At 44.3% G+C, this 23,707-nt stretch overlaps 1 protein-coding gene across 2 annotated transcripts in view; it reads right to left on the reverse strand.

Annotated features, from left to right (window-relative positions):
- The window catches only part of UGGT2 (UDP-glucose glycoprotein glucosyltransferase 2), a 409,630-nt gene that overhangs the window by 86,911 nt on the left and 299,012 nt on the right, over positions 1 to 23,707 (reverse strand). For both annotated transcript variants that reach the window (XM_056555597.1, XM_056555598.1), the window contains one exon: positions 20,245 to 20,330. In XM_056555597.1, coding sequence (XP_056411572.1) covers positions 20,245 to 20,330 — 86 coding nt within the window. The remainder of the gene's footprint in view (positions 1 to 20,244; positions 20,331 to 23,707) is intronic.

The raw sequence follows: 23,707 nt of genomic DNA on the forward strand, positions 1-23,707 counted from the left end.
AATATGAAAACTGTGTGGGAATAGTATTATAGCATATTCAATTAGTCAAATATCTAATAATGTAAGATGACATCTTGTCTCATATTGAGACCTTTGGGGGATCTAGTATCCAATTTCAGTATCAAGAAAATTTCTCGATCCATTAATTTACATCTGTGATTGCCCCCCCATATGAAGGACGTATCACCCTTTCTATACCTTGTACCCTAACAGCAGAAGTGTCTCCAGCATGGCACTCCACAATATGTTTGGATACCATAGACACACTCCTACTGTTAACATGTGGGGCATCAGACAGATGTTTTCTTACTCTGATCTTAAGAGAATTCGTAGTACATCCGACATACTGTACACGGCACGAGTCACAGGTAAACAAATATACCACATATTTTGTTTTGCAATTGATATAATGCTTTATAGGGAATGACTCGTGACTGGTACAGGACTGGAATGGACCGTACTCAGAAGAAATGGGGTTACAAATTTGGGGGGGCATTAATTCCTATTACCCCTTGTAAAAATGTAAAATTTGGGGGGAAAAATGCATTTTAGTGAATATATATATATATATATATATATATATATATATATTCATTTACACATCCAACTTTAACAAAAAGGCTGTAAGGCTCACTGTACCACTTGTAACGTTCCTTGAGGGGTGCAGTTTTCAAAATAGTATGCCATGTTTTTTTTTTTTTTTGCTGTAATGGCACCATGTGGGCTTCCTAAATGTGACCGGACCCAAAAAACCATTTCAGAAAAGCTAACTCTCCAAAATCCCATTGTCGTTCCTTCCTTTCTGAGCCCTCTAGTGCACCCACAGAAAACTTTACGTTCACATATCAGATATTTCCTTACTCAAGAGAGATATTGGGTTACACATTTTGGGGGGCTTTTTCTCCGTTTACCCCTTGTAAAAATTCAAAAACTGGGTCTACAAGAACATGTAGGTGTAAAAAATTTCGATTTTGAATTTTCTCCTTCACTTTGCTAATATTCCTGTGAAACACCTAAAGGGTTAACAAACGTTCTGAATGTCAATTTGTACACTTTGAGGTTTTTATATACTTTGTAGTTTTTATAATGGGGTCATTTATGGGGTATTTCTAATATAAAGCACCTCAAATCCACTTCAAAACTAAACTGGTCACTGAAAAATTCAGATTTAGAAAATTTTGTGAAAAATTGGAAAATTGCTGCTGAATTTTGAAGCCCTCTGATGTCATCCTAAAGTAAAAACATGTAAACTTTATGATGCACACATATAGTAGACATATTGTATATGTGAATCAATATATAAATAATTTGGTTTGTCTATTTTCCTTACAAGAGCTTCAAAGTAAAAAAAATTTTGGGCATTTTTGACCAAGAAATTATGCAAGTATCAACGAAAATTTTCCACTATGTTAAAGTAGAATATGTCACAAAAAAAACAATCTCGGAATCAAATTCATAAGTAAAATCATCCCAGAGTTATTAATGCTTAAAGTGACAGTGGTCAGATGTGCAATAAATGCTCTGGTCCTTAAGGTGATAATGGGCTTGGTCCTTAAGGGGTTAAGCTCCGTCACTATTTTATGGATAAGTGAAGGGAAATTTAAGAATAAATTGATCTAGCCTAGCGACCCACCCATATACCTAGATATTTCAATGAGGATCTAGTTAGGGAGATGGGTAAAGGTAAATCAGAGGACACCCCCCACCCCCCAGGGATAAGTCTAAGGCTAAGTTTCTACCTTTTTTTGTGTGCGTTTTTTCCCCCCAGAAAAATGCCATAACGGCCCCCATAGCCTTTTTTCATTGAAAAAACACTGCGACCAGATGTTATCTGTAAATCAATGAGAAATCTCAAAATTCTTTTTCCACTTTGCATTTTTCAGTTTGGCGTTTTTTTTTTATCCTTTTGGTGTTTTTTCACTCTTTTTTGGAGTTTATCAGCTCCTTGGCAGTTTTGCAAAGTCGCAGCATGTTAAGCCTATGGAATTTTCTCCTCAATGGGAGTAAAAAATACACCAAGAAAAACGATATATAGGTTTAACTTTGGCATTTTTGCAGGTGTTTTTTATTCTTTTTTGGACTTTAGCGATCCAAAAAAGTGATGGAGATACCTTTTTTAATAAAATTGTGTAGGGTACCATAAAAAAAAATAATAAAAAATTTAAAAGATACAGTAGTGATGGAAAAAATTGTCTAACCAAATTTATCTTTTTTATAACAATTTTTTTTTTAAACTCGTTTTATTGAAGTTTGAATAAAAGAATATACAACAGCTCCACAGAGTGGACACATGCACGACAGGAGAACAATATCGATGATACAGAAGTACAGGAGAGTAAATGTCACACAGTACCGATCATGTAGAGCATGATAAACATAACTAACCCAACCTTAAAACTGAAAACACACAGAGCACAACCCCATGCCCGCGCACTGCAGGGGCGTAGCCCCAGCCCCAAAAAAATGTAAAAAAAACTTCAACCCGGGAAAATGTAGAATGTGGAGGGGAGGCAGGCCAGCTGCTGCACCGCAATAGAGCAGAGAGAAAAGCAATGAAATGAGAAAACAAGAAAGAGAGATACAATACTAACAAAAATACAAGCAAAGAAAAGCAGGGGAGAACGATACCACAGCAAGTAGAAAGAAGTCAGCAGAATTAGAAGGGAGAGCCCAAAGTCCCCGAGGACATTAAAGAAGTAAAGGCTGAGGGAGAGTATCTGGTAAGGGGAGAGCCACACTAAGTGCCCCACACATTATGGAATTTGTCAGGGCATTTCCTATGTTTCAAAACTAGCTGTTCATAGGGAAGAATAGCATTTACTAATTTCCACCACTGCAAGAGAGAAGGTGGACGGGGGTCCATCCAGCGCAAGGCCACCGCTTTCCTAGCCAGGAATAGCGACTCACGTAAGAATATTCTCAAATGGTGTTGCCATGTCTCCTCAGAGAGCAAACCAAAGAGACAAACCAGGGGATCCAGTGGGACAGGGAGGGAAATAAGTGAGGTCAAGAAATCTACAATACTCTGCCAATATGCCTGAAGAGAGGGACACTGCCACATCATATGCCAGAAATCAGCTCTAGGAGAGTGACACCTGTGGCAGGCATCGGAAGGCATGTGCCCCATCCTAAGAAGTCGCACCGGAGTGAGATAGCAATGATGAGTAATATATAGTTGAATCAGTTTATTGTTAGCTGCCGGAGAGACCGTCAAATGAGAAGACAGCATCTCTGACCAATCCTCTGCGGTTAGCGAAGGGACGCATGCCTTCCAATAAGCCTCCGCCAGGTCAGCAGTACGGGCAATTTTAGCTCTAGTGAGGTGGGTGTACAGTAAAGAGATTAAATCCCTTGGCCCCTGGGACCCTATGAGGGGATAGGCAGAAATGGGAGACCTCGGTGAGGGGAACTGGGCAGACAGGGGGTGACAGATCTGTAAATACCGGTAAAAACCCTCCCGGGGATCCCAAAGTCAGACTGGAGCTGCACAAATGACTTCAAAACGTCCTGCTGAAACATGTCACCCAACTGAGTCACCCCGTGCGCTACCCAAAAAGGGGGGTCTAGGGAGTCCGTCAAGTGAGGAAAATGGGGATTACCCCAGAGAGGAAGGTCATCTTTGATGTCAGTAAAGGAGGTATACAACTGTGACTGATGCCACACCTTCAATGCCAATTTATGGAGAGGTAGGAGCCTCCTAGTGTGGGGGAGAGCACCTTCCAAGAAGGCACGCCGAGAGGTGAGCCCTAAAAAGGAGGCAAGGTGAAATTCCGCATGAGGTGGGAGGTCAGGGAGGACCCAGTGTCGGAGGTAACGTAACTGACTGGCTAAGTAATACCCCTTAAAGTCTGGCAGGGCAGTCCACCCCAAATCCTTAGGGTGCTGTAAAGTGGAGAGTTTCAATTTGGATCTTCCAGCTCCCCAAATAAAGGTCGGGAGGAGAGAGTCCAGGGATTTAAAAAAGCTCATAGGGACTGGGTTAGGAGAGTGTTCCAAAACATAAAGGAGTTTAGGAAGGACAATCATCTTCACTAGGTAAATCCTACCAGGGACAGCTAAGGGCAGGGCCCCCAGACACGAAACTTAGCTTTAACATAAGACAGAAGGGGTAAGACATTAACCTGAAGATCTAAAAGGGGGTCTCTATTGATGACTATACCCAAATATTTGAAGTGGGAAACCACGTCTAAGCCACAGAGAGCGGAGGGGCCAGGTCGCTGCCGGAGAGGCATATAGGCCGACTTCGCCCAATTAATACTAAGGACTGAGAAATCACCAAACCTATCAATGACAGAAAAAGCATGGGGAAGAGTCACACTAGGCCGGGACATAAACAGAACCATGTCATCGGCATATAGACCAAGACGATCCTCCCTCCCATCAATATTAATGCCAGCATACAAAGGGTCCTGACGGAGGAGAAGGGCCAGGGGCTCCCCCGCCACCACGAGAGGCCATTAACAAGCACTCGGGGCCGAGGAGATGAATATAAAATAGAAACCCATTTAATAAATCGAGGGCCAAAACCGAAATGAGCTAGGACTTTCCTAAAGTAGGCCCATTCTACAGAGTCGAAGGCCTTAGCCGCGTCGAGCGAGGCCAAGGCCCAATCCTCATCCAACGCCCCCCCAATTTGAACTGCTACCTGAAGCCAGTTTGGTCCCCATGAATAATGGATAAAATGACCTTGTTTAACCTATTAGCTAGTATTTTAGTAAGGATTTTATAGTCTACATTAACCAAAGAAATGGGCCTATAAGAGCCGCATTCCAGAGGGTCTTTATCGGGTTTTAAAAGGACAACTATATTGGCATCATAGAGGGAATCAGGGAGGCAGCCCGTCTCAAAAGCAGCATCATACATACATTTCAAAGGGGAGAGAAGCAGAGTAGAATAGCGAGGATAAACCTCCACAGGCAGGCCATCAGGGCCAGGGGCCTTCCCACACTGCATATCCCCCAAGGCATCGGATATTTCCTCCACAGTGATAGGAGAGTATAGCAGGGAGACTGAGTCAGGGGACAGCACCGGGAACTGGATAGTATCCAAATAGGCGGTTAACTCCGCAAGGGAGTACCGCACCTGGGAGGCATAAAGTGAGGAGTAAAAATGGGCAAAGCGTTGAGCAATCTGCACATTGTCCACTAGCACCTGGGCTGAGGCAGAAGCAATCCTAAGGATTGGAGGGGCAGCTTGGTTCTGTTCGACCAGGTGCGCCAATAACTGACTGGAATGCTTACCATGTTCAAAATAGAATTTTTGGAAAAAAATTATTTGTGGTTCATTTTTTCATTAAGATGAAGCATGTACTGACGACCAGTGGTGAGCCAGGCATGCTTATTGGCCTCTGTAGTGTCCGCCACATAGGCAGCCTCCAGAGCAGAACAGGTGTGGGCCAACTCCGTCTCCCTAAGCGTCGTCTCTCTTTTGATATAGGAAATGGAGGATTTGAAACAGCCCCGCAGGTAGGCCTTAAGCATCTCCCATAGCACTGCTGTAGTGCCCGTGGGTTGGTTAAGCTGTAAAAACGTCTGGAGCTGGTCCGGTATCCTATCCTGAGGGCCAATCAGTTGCAACCAGAAGGGATGCACCTTCCACCTCCGAACATAGGTCTCCTGGGACAGTGATATCTCCACCAACAAAGGAGAGTGATCGGAGATAGCACAAGTCTCAAGAGAAATATGCGTCACCAATGCATAGAAAAGAGGATTACAAGACGCTAAATCAATACGTGAAAGGGAGTTACTCCCAATGGAAAAACATGAATATTGCCTGAGACGAGGAAATTTGCATCTGAAAACATCAAGCCAACCCACCTCTGACAGGAAGGAGGTCAAAGGAGTAGAGGAGGGAGCCGGAGACAGTGGGGTGACACATGAAGGCAATCCATCGCGAGGTCGGGAGCTAGGTTATAATCACCCAGGCATACCACCCGAGCGTGAGGAAATCCCGCGGCAAAGGTGACTGCCAGATGGAGCACCTCCAATGTGGCCGGAGAGGGATTATTCCTAATAAAATTCCTAATAAAACAAAGGGAGTATTGTTAATGAAAGCATGCACAAATACATAACGACCCAAAGAATCCACCCGCAACTGATCCACCTCCCACCGTAACGATCTATGGAAGAACAGGGAGACCCCTCTAGAATAGATAGAGTGACAGGAGTGAGCAGCCCATTGAATCCACACTTTACTAAGCACCCTCAAGTTATCTGGAATCAAATGGGTCTCTTGAAGACACACTATCTGCGGGTTATGTCTACGAATGTGAGAAAAGACCAACACCCTCTTTTTAACTGAACCCATCCCCCTAATATTCCAGGACAAAAATCTAACATCAGCCATGACTAGGAAAAAACAAGGAGTACACAGGGGCATAAATACTCATCATGAATGCAGCAGAGCATAAAGTAAGCAGCAGCAAAGAGTCCCGGTCAAGTCCAGCAACATATAGAGTCCAGGGCATGAGGGTGTGCGTAACTCTGGAACAGGAAAAAAATAAACACCAACCACTAGAACAGTCAAGTTGGGAACAAAGTTATATCACGGCTCTAGGCCTTACGGGGGAGCCCGTGCATAGTCCGTAGACGTGGAACCCAATACGGTCACTCACAGGAGAACAGGCCAGGATCAGTCCGGGGGAGCCAAACATAAGGGGTACGATGAAAAGGGAGGGGGACAGGGTCGGGGGAAGGGAAGGGGTGGGGGGAGAAGAGGAGTAAGGGGAGAGGGAATCAAGGAGGAGGGAAAGTACTCATCAGATCCAGGCGATCAATCAGGAGTCTACCGCAGGCAAACGTTGCAGGCCTAGTAGGAGGCTTCAGCGGCAAGGGGAGCCATGTTGGCGGCGCACCCAGTCAGTCGCCTCCCCAGGGTCAGTGAAGAATAAAGCAGATCACCATCCACAATACGCAGCCTGGCAGGATAGGCCATAGAATAAGCAATTCCAAGATCCCGCAGTCATCTCTTCACTTCCACAAAAGTAGCTCTCCGTCGTTGCAGGTCAGCAGAGAAGTCGGGAAAGATGGATATCTTGGCGTTATCATAAGCAAGGCCAGGGGTCCTCCGCGCTAGCCGCAGAACCAAATCACAATCATTACAGTTCAGGATACGAGCTAGCAGAGGCCACGGTGGTGCCCCAGGAGGGGGCGGTTTAGCAGGAACACGGTGTGCTCTTTCAACAGTAAAGGCAATAGAGAATGATGCATCAGTGAAAGAGTCCTTCAGCCACTTCTCCTCAAACGCTTCAGGAGTGGAGCCCTCAGACCTCTCAGGCATGCCAATGATACGTATATTATTTCTGCGCAGTCTATTCTCCAAATCATCCGCTTTTTGTCTGCACAACTTCAGCTGAGAAGTCAGGTCAGTCATGGAGGCAGGGATAGGTGCCAAAGTATCCTCCACAGTAGATATTTGCCCCTCTGCATGTGTAACTCTCTCTCTCAGGGCCTGCATATCTTGCCTCAGGAGCCCCACATCAATTTTTACCTCCTCCAGCTTTCCAGTAAGGGAGGTCTGGCAAGAGGCTATGGCTGCCAGCAGCTGCGCCGAGACCTCCCGCAGTGTGAGCTCAGGGGCCGACTCTCCTACCTCTGTAGCTGCAGGACTGCGAGGGGAGGACCCTGCCTCGTGTCTGGAAGAGGAGTTCGAGGCTCGGGCGCCATCTTGAGGCCCGTCCCAGGCAAACTCCCGGAGCTTCTCAGCAGCCGCGCTGCCCTTGTTGCGGGACGGATCCAGCTTGGGAGGCATCCCTGATGCTTGAGAGCGGGTCCGGATCGTAATGTGGGCCAGGATCGGGTCAGGATTCTAAGAGGCATGGGCGCTAGAGCGGGAGCTACAGGTCGGTGCGACCGCTCATGTCCGGCGCTAAGCCCTTATAACATCATTTTTATTAATTTTTAAAACAGGGATCAATTTATGTGTGCGGGCATGGCACTAAAAAGGAGCCAACATTAAAAAAAAAAAAAGTAGTATGTGTGTTTTTCACTTTTTTCTAAATTTTCAGGTAGTACTACTACTCCCAGCATGGAACACAGTGTTATATGATGGGAGTAGTACTACCTGTACTTCTGACACCTGTTGTGATCCGCCTGTATAATGTATATTTGTGGCCGGCCGCTCTTCTATGGTCCCCTGCACTGCCGTATATATACACCTATTCATATTTCCCGCCGAGAGCTGTGATTGGCCAATAAATTTTTAAGAAACGCCAAAGGGGCCAATAATTTAGCTAGCAAATCTAGCTAGCAAACAACCTGGTTTATTTCCATGGCGAAATAATGTAGCTTTGAACTGAGACCGAGCTAGGTTGTCACGTCGCTCCACCCAGGACTCTTAGTCAGCTTTGGCAACAGACCAGGCCATTTTGGTAACGTCTGAGGGTGACAAAGTAAAAGTTGTATAGGCCTGACGCAAAGAAAGACCCAATATCTCTATTTGGTGGGAGATTTTCCGTTTCAAAGCAGTGGTATAGCCCATAATTTTACCTCTCAGCACCGACTTAGCGGCCTCCCAGAACAATTGCAGAGTGGAAGCATTTTCACAGTTAGTCCGCTCTTATTCATGCCACCACCCTTTTAAGAGCAATTGTGACCGCTGATCCCTAGCTAATCCTAAGGTGAATCTCCACACAAAATCCTACCCCCTCAGAGTTAGATCAGTAAGGTAAAGCAGAAACGGTGAATGGTCAGAAATAACTAATTCCTCCAAACTGCACCTAATGCACCTTGGGGAGCATGGCAGGATTAATGAAACCATAGTCCAACCTCGACCATGAAGCATGTGCATGGGAATAATGACTGAAGTCCCTTGCCACAGGATGCAAAACACGCCAGACATCTGAGAGACCAGTCTGAGTCGCCCACTGAACTAATCTGTCGTTCTGTTGTCTGAGTAACAAGGAGCCTCCCCCGCCCGGTCCTCATTAGTATGCATGACCGCATTGAAGTCCCCAGCCACTACTTGGTTTCACCCATGACTAGACGGAACCTCCACCGCCAAGTAAGACAGAAACAATCCATCATCTACATTTGGATCATAGATATATTAAATATCACTGTATCCTCAGAAGCCGTTTTTAGATGTATGCTACACAGCCTCCCTTCTGCGTCCCTGTGCATTGATATGATATCATAAACAAATGATTTATGAAAAAAGAATAATATCCCTGACTTCCGAGCCACGGACAGGGACCCTTCCAGTCCATCTACCCACCATTTCCTCATAAGGTGAAAATCCGCCTCCTCTAACTGTGTTTCTTGCAAGAGCGCTTAAAATGCTGTAGAACCATTCTGCGTATGTTAGAGGAATGTAGCCCCTTAATGTTCCATGAGACTAACCGCATGTTTGGGCATAAATCCCAGGTAATAAAACAGTAGATAAACAAAAAAAAAAAAAAAAAAAACACAATACTGCCCATGCTCTGCAGATGTGACATCAGTAAAATCCCCCCCTACCCTACCCCCAACTAGAAGGCCAACCAAAAACCACCCAGTAAAGACAACAGGACAGACACCGAGACCTCCCACCCTCACTCGGGTCACAATTGCCTTAGAGACCTCCAAATATCCCATGCCCATGATGTAATTCCATCAACTGAAGGCCCCCCCCCCCCGCCCTGAGATTAGACCAGAGGAAGACTGCCGTCTTTCGCCCCTACCCCCCAGAGACTGTGGAGAAAAAAACCCTGGTCAGACCTAACACCCACAAGAACTAGAGAAGTCCAAGACCATCGACCATAAGACACTTTGAGAAAGATAACCCAGGTATGTATTACGTAAGAACAAAGAACGGTATAAACTTTTTTTTTTTTACTCCAAATATGAGAAGCCAGTATCCTTCAAATAGCAAGTCCTCAAGCCTTTGGCGGAATGCCCTGAGAAGCGCTACCTTGTCGGTGAAGTCAAGGTATTTCACGATCACCTGTCTGTTGCGATGCTTCAGGCCTGGAGGAGAACTTCTGTTCCTAATGCAGCATCTCAAATAAGGGCCTAAACGATTGGCCAGTTCAACTTTGCAGGGCCTAGGTAAACCCAGCGCTCTGGGAATTAGCACTTCGCAAAAATGGGGGAGATCTCTTCTAGGTACAGACTCCGGGAGCCTCACAATGCGGAGATAACTTCGTTGGGACCTATTTTCCAAGTCCTCAACTGTGTCTCCCAAGTGACAACACTACGATTCTAGGAACACGATGCGGGAGTCAGTTTTGTCTGATGTTTCTTCCACATGGCATACCCTCTCCTCTATTTCAGTTATGCGGGCGCCATGCTGTGAGACAGTTTGCTACAAGTTCTGCCAGGTCTCCTGGATGGTGGAGACCACCGCTGCCTGCACCTTGGGAGTTATATGTTTCGCAACCTCAGCAGTGAGGTGAGAATAGTCCATGTTCTGCTGGTCTCTGCAATCGACCCCCTCTGTGGAACCGCAATCTGACATAGCTGGGGAGGCAGTGCGGATAGAGGCCGGAGACTCTTGGATCTGCTGCCTGTTCTCACCGGAGACTCTTGGATCTCCTGCATGTTCTCACTGAGCGCCGTCCTCTGTTCTTTTGACTGGTTTTCCGGCCCACACAGAGAAAGTACCAGTCCATGCAGGAACGCCCACTCCCGCTCACACTGTCAGGGGGACAGTGGACCACCGGAATGCGGGTAGAGAAGGCCGGGTATCAGGCGCGTGCAGGGAGCTCTTCACCGCATGTCCTTATCGCATGGCACCAGAACCAGAAGTCCCAATAACCCCTTCTTAATGCTTTTTTTATGTCCATATGTAAAACCAAATCAAAAATCCAGGAGAACCTAAATATTTACTACATGCTTCAATAAAATACAATATACTTCAAACCCAAGGTACAGTACATGCATACAGCATTTTAATATTAGTAGGATATTACAACTAGCAGCTTGGAAATTTTATATTTACAGCATTTAACAACATTTATTAAATCATCAATATCTTTGCGATTATGGAAGGGGCTTGGAGAATTGCATTCATCAAGAAATTATAATTAACTTCACAAAAAACTAAAGGACATTTTAATCTAAAATGCACCAGTTAATGATCAAACTATATAAAATTTTAATACAGAGTCATAAGAGGAAATTTACACTTTAAAAATATCCTTTTACTGTGAGCCATAGCAGAAATAATGTCGAGACAGTTTATGACAAAAGGACAAAGGTGATATCATTGTCAATCACCAGACCATAGATCAAAAGTGCATATTAACTGACTGCCAAACTCCCGTCTATTATCCTGGCATTAAATATTTACAATCCCTCTCCAAATCTGCTTAAACCAGAAAGGAGCATAGCTTTAATGTGCTAAAAGGGAAGCTGTGTCACACTTTATGTCTGCAGTTACCTTGTTCTGCTCTACTGGTCCATGTCAAATTATAACCAAAAATATCATTGGAATTATTGAACAGCTTAATGAGAACCAATTTTTTTTTAAATAAAAGATAATATGAACAGACACACATAATAACTTCTAATTTTACTGGAAAGCTTTCTACAAACAGAAAGGCTTTAGTGATATAAGCTTACAATTTACAATCAAGAAGTATCAATGAGAATGGCAACTAAATGGTTGGAAAAAACAAACCAGTATTTCATCACAATGGCTATACATTAATAAGCTATTAAATGACAGTAAAATCTCCCTTATTGGACACATCCTAATAGAGGACACCTCCCAATAGTGGACAGTTTTTTATTCCCCGGCAGTGTCCCATAAGATTTAATGTACTTGCACCCTCTGAATAGGGGACATTCCCAATAGCAGACGCGGGCACACCCAATAGGGGACAAAATGCTCCCATTAGGGGACAAAACACTCCCAATAGGGGACAACCAGGCTTATCTTGTACACAGGGCCGTGGTCAGGGGGTACAGTCAATACCCCAGTAAGGGGCCCAGGCCACCGCTGCACCCTCCTGCAGAAGCCCCAGCAAAGATCAAGATCAATGTTTAAACAGTGGTCTCCTGCTTCTGTACCTCAACCAGCCACATCATTCACCCTCCTCCTTCCCTGATCCCCCATTGCCACTTTACTCACCCTGTGCCAAATCATTCCCCCCCCCCTTTATTCCCCCTTTGCCACATCATTTCCCCTTGATCCCCCCCTTGTGCTATTTAATTCCCCCTTTATTTCCCTCTGTGCAAATTCATCACTCCCTCTTTATCACCCCCTGTGCCATTTCATTCCTCTTTTTTCCCACTGTGCTACTTCATAAGGAGGGGGGGTGATGAATTTATACAGAGAGAAATTAGGGGGGAATGAAATCGCATGGGGAGGGGGATCATGGGGAAATTATGTGGTACAGGGGGTACGGGGAGGATAATTTGGCACAATGCATCGGGGAATAAGATGGCACAGGGTATAAAAGGGGGGATGAAATGATACGGGGGATGATAAGGGGAGATTAAACGACACTTGGAGACTCTACTGTAATATTGCTTTTTATTATTTACAGAATTACATTCTGGAGTGAGTATAGTACAGTTTTCTGTCATGTAGGAAGAATTTTGAGCCTTTTTCCCAATAAGGGACTCTAAATAGTGGACACTTTTTTATTCCCAGTGAGTGTCCGTTATTGGGAGATTCTACTGTAATAGGAACCTATAAGAAGAACATGCATCCTTTAACCCCTTCCCGCAAAATCAGGTACATGTAAGTGGTGATTAGGGATGACTTCCTGCATAAACACGTACATGTACCTGCAGCGCTGTGACAGTTTGAGCTTGGCTGTGCTGCATAGCCAAGCCTCCCTGAAGCCGTCCAGGGACCAATCTCAGCGGTCCCCGGCTGGCGATCAAAGCTATTGGTCCCTCAGTACAGACAGACCAATAGCAGGGATCTGGTGCGGGTCTCCTCCTTCCCCGTCTCCTTCGTCACTTCACTGTGTGAATCGATCGGTGGTGAGGGGGGCCCCACCAGAGGAGGTTAACCCTGTAGAAGCTGCGGTCACTGAGACCGGAGCGTCTATTAGGGTAACAGAAGGAGGAAGCTTCCTCTTTCACTGATCAGCGCTCTGCAAAATGAAAGCAGTGCGCCGATGGTTGAGGCCTCACACTGGCCTCCGTTGTCATGGCAACATGAGCGATTAGTCCCTACCGCAGTACTCACAGACATAGGCATAATTCAATGGAGTACAGATGTCTACTTCATTGAATTATGTGTATAATAGTAAAAGAAAAAAGTGAAAAAAGTGGTAAAGAAAAAAAGTGACAAAAAAAAAAAATGAAAAAAATGTGAAAAAAATATAAGAAATAATAAAATAAATTATATATGTGTATAATACACCCCCCAAAAATGTCCCCCCCCAACCCAAATACATCAACATGTCCCAAAAAATAAATAAAAAATAAAAAAAAGAGTCCTCACACAATTGCGTCAGTGAAAAAAAAAAAAACTTACAGCTCATGGAATGCGGCTTACAAACATTATTAAAGAAAAAAATAGCTTTTATGCCATAAAATATAAAAAAATATATAAATTAGGTATTGCCGTAATCGTATCAACCTGCAGAGTAAAGTTAACATGTCCTTTATACCGCATGACAAATGACCTAGAAAATAAAAGTAAAAAACAACCGCAGAATAGATTTTTTTTTTATGTATACCACCTCATAAAAATTAAATAAATTAAAGATCAGAATGTTACATGTTCCCCAGAATGGTACCAATGAAAGCGTCAACTTGTCTCCCAAAAATATTTTTGCACCCCAACACCCCTGTAATTTTATATGATGCCAATAAAATATCCTAAACTAAAAGGATGCCCCAAAATCCACACAGCACGCCTTCATGTCTGAGGCCTGTGTGAGAGACATATAGCGCAAAAAGGCCACATATGGGATATTTCTAAGTACGTCAGAATTCGGGGAATAAATCTTGAGTTGTATTTCTTTGTCAACACCTACTGTGTTACAGAAAAAAAATTGATTAAAATGAAAAATCTACAAAAAAATGTAATTTAAAAATTCCGCCTCACCTTTGCTTTTATTTCTGTGAAACGCCTAAAGGGTTAATAAACTTCTTTAAAGGGGTAAAGTGGAAAACTTTTTTTTTATCAACTGGTGTCAGAAAGTTAAACAGATTTGTAAATTACGTCTCTTAACCCCTTCACGACGAGCAACGTACATGTATGGTGCGAGAAGTGTCACTTGGCGTGCGGCGACGTACATGTACGTCGCGGGGTTCCGGGAGCGCTTCGTCACCTGTAACGGTGATCGGGCCGGGATGACTGCTGTTATCTAAAAGCAGGCATCCCGGCACATCGCCGAGGGGGGTCTTGAGACCCCCCCATGACCGCGATGCGTGCAAATCGCAGGTCAATTAAGACCTGCGATCTGCGCGATTCCGGGTCATACGGGTCACTGGTGACCCGGAACATAAGAGGGATCGGGGGTGTCCGAGACACCCTTGATCCCCCTGAAGGGATAGGAGTTTGGTGGCAAGGGTGCCACCCCTCCTATCCCTGCTATTGGTCGGCCGAGCGACCGACCGATAGCAGACCGGGGGAGGGGGGGGTTAAAGTTCGGTTCCCCCGCTTTGCCCACCTATCGGTGTCCGGGCAAAACGGGGGAACCGTCCAGGGAAAGTCGGGGCCGAAGGTCCCTTACCTGGATCCCGGATCCCCGAGCGCGATCCTCCCCCACGTGCGGCGGCGGCGGCAGAAATACTTCCGGGTCCTGCTAGGTGAGTTGTTGCCTAGCAACATCCGGAGGGCCAGAGTTTACAGTGGTCTCTAAACCGTGGCCCTCCAGATGTTGCAAAACTACAACTCCCAGCATGCCCAGACAGCTGTTTGCTGTCTGGGCATGCTGCGAGTTGTAGTTTTGCAACATCTGGAGGGCCACAGTTTTGAGACCACTGGACAGTGATTTACAACCTGAACCCCTCTAAATCTTGCAAAACTACAACTCCCAGCATTCAGGAACAGCATAAGGCTGTCTTGGCATGCTGGGAGTTGTACTTGCGTGCCTCCAGCCATTGCATAACTACATCTCCCAGCATGCCCCTCTGCAATCAGTACATGCTGGGAGTTGTAGTCTTGCAACAGCTGGAGGGACACTGGTTGGAAAATACTGAGTTAGGTCATAGAACCTAACTCAAGGTTTTCCAGCCAGTGTGTCTCCAGCTGTTGCAAAACTACAACTCCCAGCATGCATGGTCTGTCTTGTAGTTTTGACCCCCCTCCCATGTGAATGTACAGGCTACATTCACACTGGCGGCAGATTACAGTGAGTTCCCCGTTACAAAGTTTAAGCTGCGGCGAAAAATTTGCCGCAGCTCAAACTCCTAGCGGGAGACTCAGTGTAATCCGCCGTCAGTGTGAATGTAACCTAAAAACACTACACTACACTAACATAAAATAAAGATTAAAACACTACATATACACACGTACACTGCCCCCCCCCCCCCACCACCACCACCCCCCCTCCCCAATAAAAATGAAAAATGTATTGTATGGCAGTGTTTCTAAGATGGAACCTCCAGCTGTTTCAAAACAAAAACTCCCAGCATTTCTGGACAGCAATTGACTGTCCAAGCATGCTGGGAGTTTTACAACAGCTGGAGGCAACCTGTTTGGGAATCACTGGCATAGAATACCCATATGTCCACCCCATGCAAATCCCTAATTCAGGCCTCAAATGCGCATGACGCTTTCACTTTGGAGCCCTGTCGTATTTCAAGGCAACAGAATAGGGTCACATATGGGGTATCGCCGTACTCGGGAGAAATTGCCTAACACATTTTGGGGGGCTTTTTCTCCTTTTACCCCTTATGAAAAGGAACAGTTGGGGTCTACACCAGCATGTTAGTGTAAAAAAATAAAAATTTTTACACTAACATGCTGGTGTTGCCCTATACTTTTCATTTTCACAAGATGTAAAAGGGAAAAACGCCCCCCAAAATTTGTAACGCAATTTCTCCCGAGTACGGAGATACCCCATATGTGGGCGCAAAGTGCTCTGGGGGCGCACAACAAGGCCCAGAAGGGAGAGAGCGCCATGTACATTTGAGGTGATTTGCACAGGGGTGGCTGATTGTTACAGCGGTTCTGACAAACGCACAAAAAAAACACACCCACATGTGACCCCATTTTGGAAACTACACCCCTCACGGAATGTAATAAGGGGTGCAGTGAGAATTTACACCCCACAGGTGTCTGACGGATCTTTGGAACAGTGGTCCGTGAAAATGAAAATTTTTGCACAGCCCACTGTTCCAAAGATCTGTCAGACACCAGTGGGGGGTAAATGGCACCATAGGGGCTTCCTAAATGCGACATGCCCCCCGAGCAAAAATTTGCTCTCAAAAAGCCAAATATGACTCCTTCTCTTCTGAGCATTGTAGTTCGCCCATAGTGCACTTCAGGTCCACTTATGGGGTACCTCCATACTCAGAAGAGATGGGGTTACAAATTTTGATCAGTCTTTTCTGCTATTAACCCTTGCAAAAATGGGAAATTTGGGGGGAAACACACATTTTAGTAGAAAAAAATATTTTTTTTACATATGCAAACGTCGTGAAACACCTGTGGGGTATCAAGGCTCACTTTATCCCTTGTAACGTTCCTCAAGGGGTCTAGTTTCCAAAATGATATGCCATGTGTTGTTTTTTTTTGCTGTCCTGGCACCATAGGGGCTTCCTAAATGCAACATGTCCTCTGAGCAAAATTTGCTCTCAAAAAGCCAAATATGACTCCTTCTCTTCTGAGCATTGTAGTTCGTCCACAGTGCACTTCAGGTCCACTTATGGGTTACCTCCATACTGAGAAGAGATGGGGTTACAAATTTTAGGGGGTCTTTTCTGCTATTAACCCTTTAAAAAATGTGAAATTTGGAGGAAAACCAACATTTTAGTGAAAAAAAATAATTTTTTTTTACATATGCAAAAGTCGTGAAACACCTGTGGGGTATTAAGGCTCACTTTATTCCTTGTTATGTTCCTCAAGGGGTCTAGTTTCCAAAATGGTATGCCATGTGTTTTTTTTTTTTTGCTGTTCTGGCACCATAGGGGCTTCCTAAATGCGACATGCCCCCCAAAAACCATTTCAGATAAACGTACTCTGTAAAATCCCCTTGTTGCTCTTTCGCTTCTGAGCCCTCTACTGCGCCCGCAGAACACTTTACATAGATATATGAGGTATGTGCTTACTCGAGAGAAATTGGGTTACACTTCAAGTATACATTTTCTCCTTTTACCCCTTGTAAAAATTCAAATATTGGGTCTACAAGAACATGCGAGTGTAAAAAAATGAAGATTTTGAATTTTCTCCTTCACTTTGCTGCTTTTCCTGTGAAACACCTAAAGTGTTAAAACATTTACTGAATGTCATTTTGAATACTTTGGGGGGGGGGGGGGGGGGTGCAGTTTTTATAATGGGGTCATTTATGGGGTATTTCTAATATGAAGACCCTTCAAATCCACTTCAAACCTGAACTGGTCCCTGAAAAATTGTGAGTTTGAAAATTTTGTGAAAAACTGGAAAATTGCTGCTGAACTTTGAAGCCCTCTGGTGTCTTCCAAAAGTAAAAACACGTCAATTTTATGATGCAATCATAAAGTAGACATATTGTATATGTGAATCCCCCAAAAAAAATTATTTGGAATATCCATTTTCCTTACAAGCAGAGAGCTTCAAAGTTAGAAAAATGCTAAATTTTAAATTTTTTCATCAAAATTGGGGATTTTTCACGAAGAAAGGATGCAAGTTGCCACAAAAATTTACTACTATGTTAAAGTAGAATATGTCACGAAAAAACAATCTCAGAATCAGAATGATAAGTAAAAGCATTCCAGAGTTATTAATGTTTAAAGTGACAGTGGTCAGATTTGCAAAAAAGGGCTTCGTCCTAGAGGTGAAAATGGGCTCCGTCCTTAAGGGGTTAAAAAAATCTTAATCCTTCCAGTACTTATAAGCTGCTGAATACTGCAGAGGAAATTCTTTTCTTTTTGGAACACAGTGCTCTCTGCTGATAAGTACTGGAAGGATTAAGATTTTTTAATAGAAGTAATTTAAAATCTGTTTACCGTATATACTCGAGTATAAGCCGAGTTTTTCAGCACGATTTTTCGTGCTGAAAACACCCCCCTCGGCTTATACTCGAGTGAACTCCCCCACCCGCAGTGGTCTTCAACCTGCGGACTTCCAGAGGTTTCAAAACTACATCTCCCAGCAAGCCCGGGCAGCCATCGGCTGTCCGGGCTTGCTGGAGTTGTAGTTTTGAAACCTCCGGAGGTCCGCAGGTTGAAGACCACTGCGGCCTTCAACATCATCCAGCCCCCTCTCACCCCCTTTAGTTCTGAGTACTCACCTCCGCTCGGCGCTGGTCCGGTCCTGCAGGGCTGTCCGGAGAGGAGGTGGTCCGGTGGCATAGTGGTTCCGGGCTGCTATCTTCACCGGGGAGGCCTCTTCTAAGCGCTTCGGGCCCGGCCTCAGAATAGTCACGTTGCCGTGACAACGACGCAGAGGTGCGTCATTTGCGTCATTGTCAAGGCAACGCATCTATTCCGGGCCGGAAGCGCGGAGAAGAGGCGCCCCCGGTGAAGATAGCAGCCCGGACCACCTCCTCACCGGACCACCTCCTCACCGGACAGCCCTGCAGGACCGGACCAGCGCCGAGCGGAGGTGAGTACTCAGAACTAAAGGGGGTGAGAGGGGGCTGGATGATGTTGAAGGCCGCAGTGGTCTTCAACCTGCGGACCTCCGGAGGTTTCAAAACTACAACTCCCAGCAAGCCCGGACAGCCGATGGCTGCCCGGGCTTGCTGGGAGTTGTAGTTTTGAAACCTCTGGAGGTCCGCATGTTGAAGGCCGCAGTGGTCTTCAACCTGCGGACCTCCGGAGGTTTCAAAACTACAACTCCCAGCAAGCCCGGACAGCCGATGGCTGCCCGGGCTTGCTGGGAGTTGTAGTTTTGAAACCTCTGGAGGTCCGCATGTTGAAGGCCGCAGTGGTCTTCAACCTGCGGACCTCCGGAGGTTTCAAAACTACAACTCCCAGCAAGCCCGGACAGCCGATGGCTGCCCGGGCTTGCTGGGAGTTGTAGTTTTGAAACCTCTGGAGGTCCGCAGGTTGAAGACCACTGAGGGCGAATGATGAGAAGAGGATGATGAAGGGGGGGGGGGTGTGGGGATGATGAAGGGGGGTGGGGATGATGAAGGGGGGGGGTGTGGGATGATTACAAGGGGATGATGAAGGGGGGATGTGTGGGATGATAAGGGGATGTGTGGGATGATGACAAGGGGATGATGAAGGGGGGATGTGTGGGATAAGGGGATGTGTGGGATGATGACAAGGGGATGATGAAGGGGGGATGTGTGGGATGATGACAAGGGGATGATGAAGGGGGGATGTGTGGGATGATAGGGGGATGTGTGGGATGATAAGGGGATGTGTGGGATGATGACAAGGGGATGATGAAGGGGGGATGTGTGGGATGATAAGGGGATGTGTGGGATGATGACAAGGGGATGATGAAGGGGGGATGTGTGGGATGATGACAAGGGGATGATGAGGATGTTAATGACGGGTCTGGATGATGACAGGGGGGGATGATGTATTTCCCACCCTAGGCTTATACTCGAGTCAATAACTTTTCCTGGGATTTTGGGTTGAAATTAGGGGTCTCGGCTTATACTCGGGTCGGCTTATACTCGAGTATATACGGTAACTTTCTGGCACCAGTTGATTTAAAATAAAAATAAAAAGATTTCCACGGGAGTACCCCTTTAAGTTAATGCTAAACAGGACAAAACACACAGAGAAACTACAAACATAAGTGCACCAACTCAAAATACAGGCTACACAAATAGTAAGCACCTAGGAATATTAATCTAAATCAGCAGTGGTCCTGACAGATTATGTAGCATTTTTCACTATAATAGAGTAACAGTAAACATAAAAAGAAGGAAACCATACTCAATGACTTAAGCTTTGCTTTGCAATGCCATAGAGCACTACATACTGTCCTCAGATTCACTTCCGAAACGGGAGAGATCAGAGGTTTATGTGAGCTCCAGTTTCATATGTGGTTATACTTTAGAGCCAAATGTCCCATGTGCCATGTTGAATACGTGTACTCTCATGTGTAAACAGGTTAAAATAAACACCAACTCCTCCTCATTACCATTAATGCTTACATTAGTTGTAATCGAGAGGATTTTTATTTTTTTTGTAAATGAAAGAGATACTTCACTTGTGCTTAACAAACACAGTAATGGAGTTGAATACTTACGAGACTATATGGTAAATGTCTTCAGACCTCCCTTTACGAAGACGCAACAACCATGCCCCTGGATTGGCCTTCAGTTGGAAATATCCCTATTTAGAAAAGTTAAGTCATAGTTATTATAAAAAAAAAAAAAAAAAAAAAAAGATTTTTGTTGAAAGTTTACTTTTAAATAATACCTAATAAAATATTCTTATATATGATCATACTTTAATATGAATTATAAGTGTCTGACGTGCATTGCACCTTTTTCTGTGTTATGAACCCACTGGTTTTGGATTGAAATACTTCCCGAAACACTGTGTGAACTTTTATAAAACACACACATATACTGAGATAGCATACATCAGTGGTCTCCAACCTGCGGACCTCCAGATGTTGCAAAACTACAACTCCCAGCATGCCCGGACAGCCTTTGGCTGTCCGGGCATGCTGGGAGTTGTAGTTTTGCAACATCTAGAGGTCCGCAGGTTGAAGACCACTGGTATACATCTTCAAAATGTGTAGAATAGTGGCCTCCAAAATGCGGCCCTCAATATGTAGCAAAACTACAACTCCGAGAATGCCAGTGGCTGTCTGGAAATGCAAGTAGTTGTAGTTCTGCAACATCTGGAGGTTTGCAGTTTGGAGACCACTTGTGTAGAAGATCATGTTATCTCAGATACTAACGTCATTCATTAAATGCAGTTTAAGTGAACATTCAATTTACCTCCAATGGATGCCCCCCCCCCCACTCTTGCAAGTTGGTAGCATATAGTAAACATTTAGATGAATAACCTACAATGGACATAATATTCTTCTATACAGATTAATTTCTTAATGTTCTCATACAGACAATATGAAATACTGTATGTGCTTGCTGCCACCACTAGGGGGAGCTTAAAAGTGGACATTCACTTTGATTCATTAAAAAACAAGTATACTGAGTAAGGCTAACATTAACACAGATAGCAGGATGTTGATCGGTAAATAAAAAGTTATTTCAAAGCCACCTATGGCATCAATTTGATATTTTTCTCCAAGTCACAAATTCTTGCTAAACTTTCTCCTAAGATAAAAATATTTTTACACATCTCTAGAACCTTCAATAGACTGAACAAAAGTGGGTAATTTGAACAGACCTTTAGACAGCAATTTAAACTCTGTTCTATGTTTTACTTGTAATACAGTATCAGATTATCTCCCCCTGGAATCCTAGCAGCAAATTGCTTATTGCACTTTTCTATATTATACTGCTCTGAAACACAGCAGCAAGATCATTGTAAGATTCATAATCCACCATTAGACTACTGTGATGTTTGCTCTGTATCTCTAAAGTACAATGGTTTCCTTTAATGTTTATTTTACATTTGACTAAAGTGCAGTACTGCAAACCATCTGCGCAAATAAAAACCAAGTACTTACTTATCTAATGTATAGAAAGAGATCCAAAACCATCATATCTGTGTAGCTGCTATCTATCATACACTGAAAACCAAGCAACATTATAGCTACAAGGTCAGGTTTGCCATTATTATTGCAGCTCTGCTGAGTAAGCGGTTACAAATGTGTTCTCCAGGAATATGAGAATATGGAATTTGGAGTCAAACTAGAGCAAAGTTGGAGCACCATCAGGATCAGTGTTTTCCAACCAGAGTGTAAAGCCCTGTATTGGGATTGGGATCCCGCGGGTCCCAATACAAAACTTGCGGGCGGTAATGAGGTTGTTGCGGGTGGTCACAGGCTATGTCTGCTATAAGTTATGTCCTACCCCCTCCTGTCCAGAGTTCAAGCTGGCACTGGCATCATGCTGTGTTCACTGCAAACTCGTAGTCTAGTGCTGTCTCCCCAACCCATCGTCTAGTACTGGTGTGTGGCACTGAGCAGTACTGGAGGTGGTACGTAGTACATTGCGTAAGTACTACGTATACAATGGATACTGAATGGAATTCTGTTCTGTAGCCTGCCCGGTCACCTGTCTGTCACCTCACGAGTATATATTTAGTTACACACACAGTGTCCAACTGCCCATCAACCAGACCATTGACTACTGCAGTGACATTTTTATAGTGGTGTACATTTGTAATTTCTGTCATTCAGGAACAGGAGCTGTCTCATCCAGCTTTTTCAGGCTGAATGGCAAATCTGCTTATAGCTGTGTGTGTGTGTGACAGTCAGACCCTGTAAACATTATGGATTAAAGAGTGATTAATGGGTTTGACTGTCACACAACTTTCCCAGGCTCCTGAATGGCAGGTCTGTTTGGTATAGAAATCACATGGCAGCCATTGCAGGGACTATTATATGATTTCTGAAGTTTGCCTGTGCTAAAATGATCCAGCAATAAGCAGATATGCCATTCAGGAGCATGGAAAAGCTAGGTGAGAATATCTGATCTCTCTTTTGCATGCTCCTGGATGTCATATCTGCTTATAAATGGATCACTTTATGCACAGGCACACTTCAGAAATCATATAATAATCCCTGTAATGATGGCCATATGGAGGCTGTACTAAGCAGATGTGCCATTTAGGAGACTGGCAAAGCTGTGTGTGACAGTCAGACCCTGTAATCACTCTAGACTGTGTAAACATTACAGGGCCTGACAGTCAAGGCCCTAACATTTGCATAAATGTTAGCGGTAGTGGGCATGATTGGTCACACATGTTGCAGGAACGGGTAGGATTGGCCACACATATTGCAGGAGTGGAAAATACATGTTGCAGAAATGGCGGTAAATGGTCAGGATTCATCAGGAGCCGGATAAAAGAACAGTTCTACCAGAGGGCTCTACCTGAGTGCCTCCAGCTGTTGCAAAACTAGGCTGTCCGGGCATGTTGGGAGTTGTCGTTTTGCTTGAGACACCCTGGTTGGAAAACACTGATCAAGATAGATAACTCTATGCTACATAACATTCAAGATCCAAAATTAGATATTTTTTTTTCTTATTTAGTCAAACTTTCCACACAATACATAATATATTCAAAATAATTAAAGTAAAAGAAAAACAAATATAGAAGGACAAAGCAAACTAAATCAACCTGAACATATAAACATATTACAAAATTATCTCAACTATATATGTGAGTGTACCACTATAAACTCTTTGCTCAATCTGTCTACAATGCTTAATTGTCAAGGGGTTTATATAGTAGCCATTTTGACTATAAATAAAAAAAAGCTAGAAAGGTTGCTCCAAGATGATGCTATACTATACTCCATTTGGTGTGATGCATTATGTTAATCAAACACTTAAGATTTGGGTGTTCTGATTCTTTCCATTTTGCGGCAATTTTATGTTTAGCAATAGTTACAAAATTCACCATCACTACTATATCAGGAGTGAAAAGATCCACGTAAGAGTAAAAGGGCCACCTCTGGTCCCCAAGGTATTGGGAAGCCTACTATATTGTTTACCAAAATCAGAATTTGTGACCACAGCTCCCTAATGCTTTCACACTCCCACCACATGTGCAGCAGCGTGCCCACC

Source organism: Hyla sarda, chromosome 2 (assembly GCF_029499605.1).
Source record: "Hyla sarda isolate aHylSar1 chromosome 2, aHylSar1.hap1, whole genome shotgun sequence".
NCBI classification, from domain to species: domain Eukaryota; kingdom Metazoa; phylum Chordata; class Amphibia; order Anura; family Hylidae; genus Hyla; species Hyla sarda.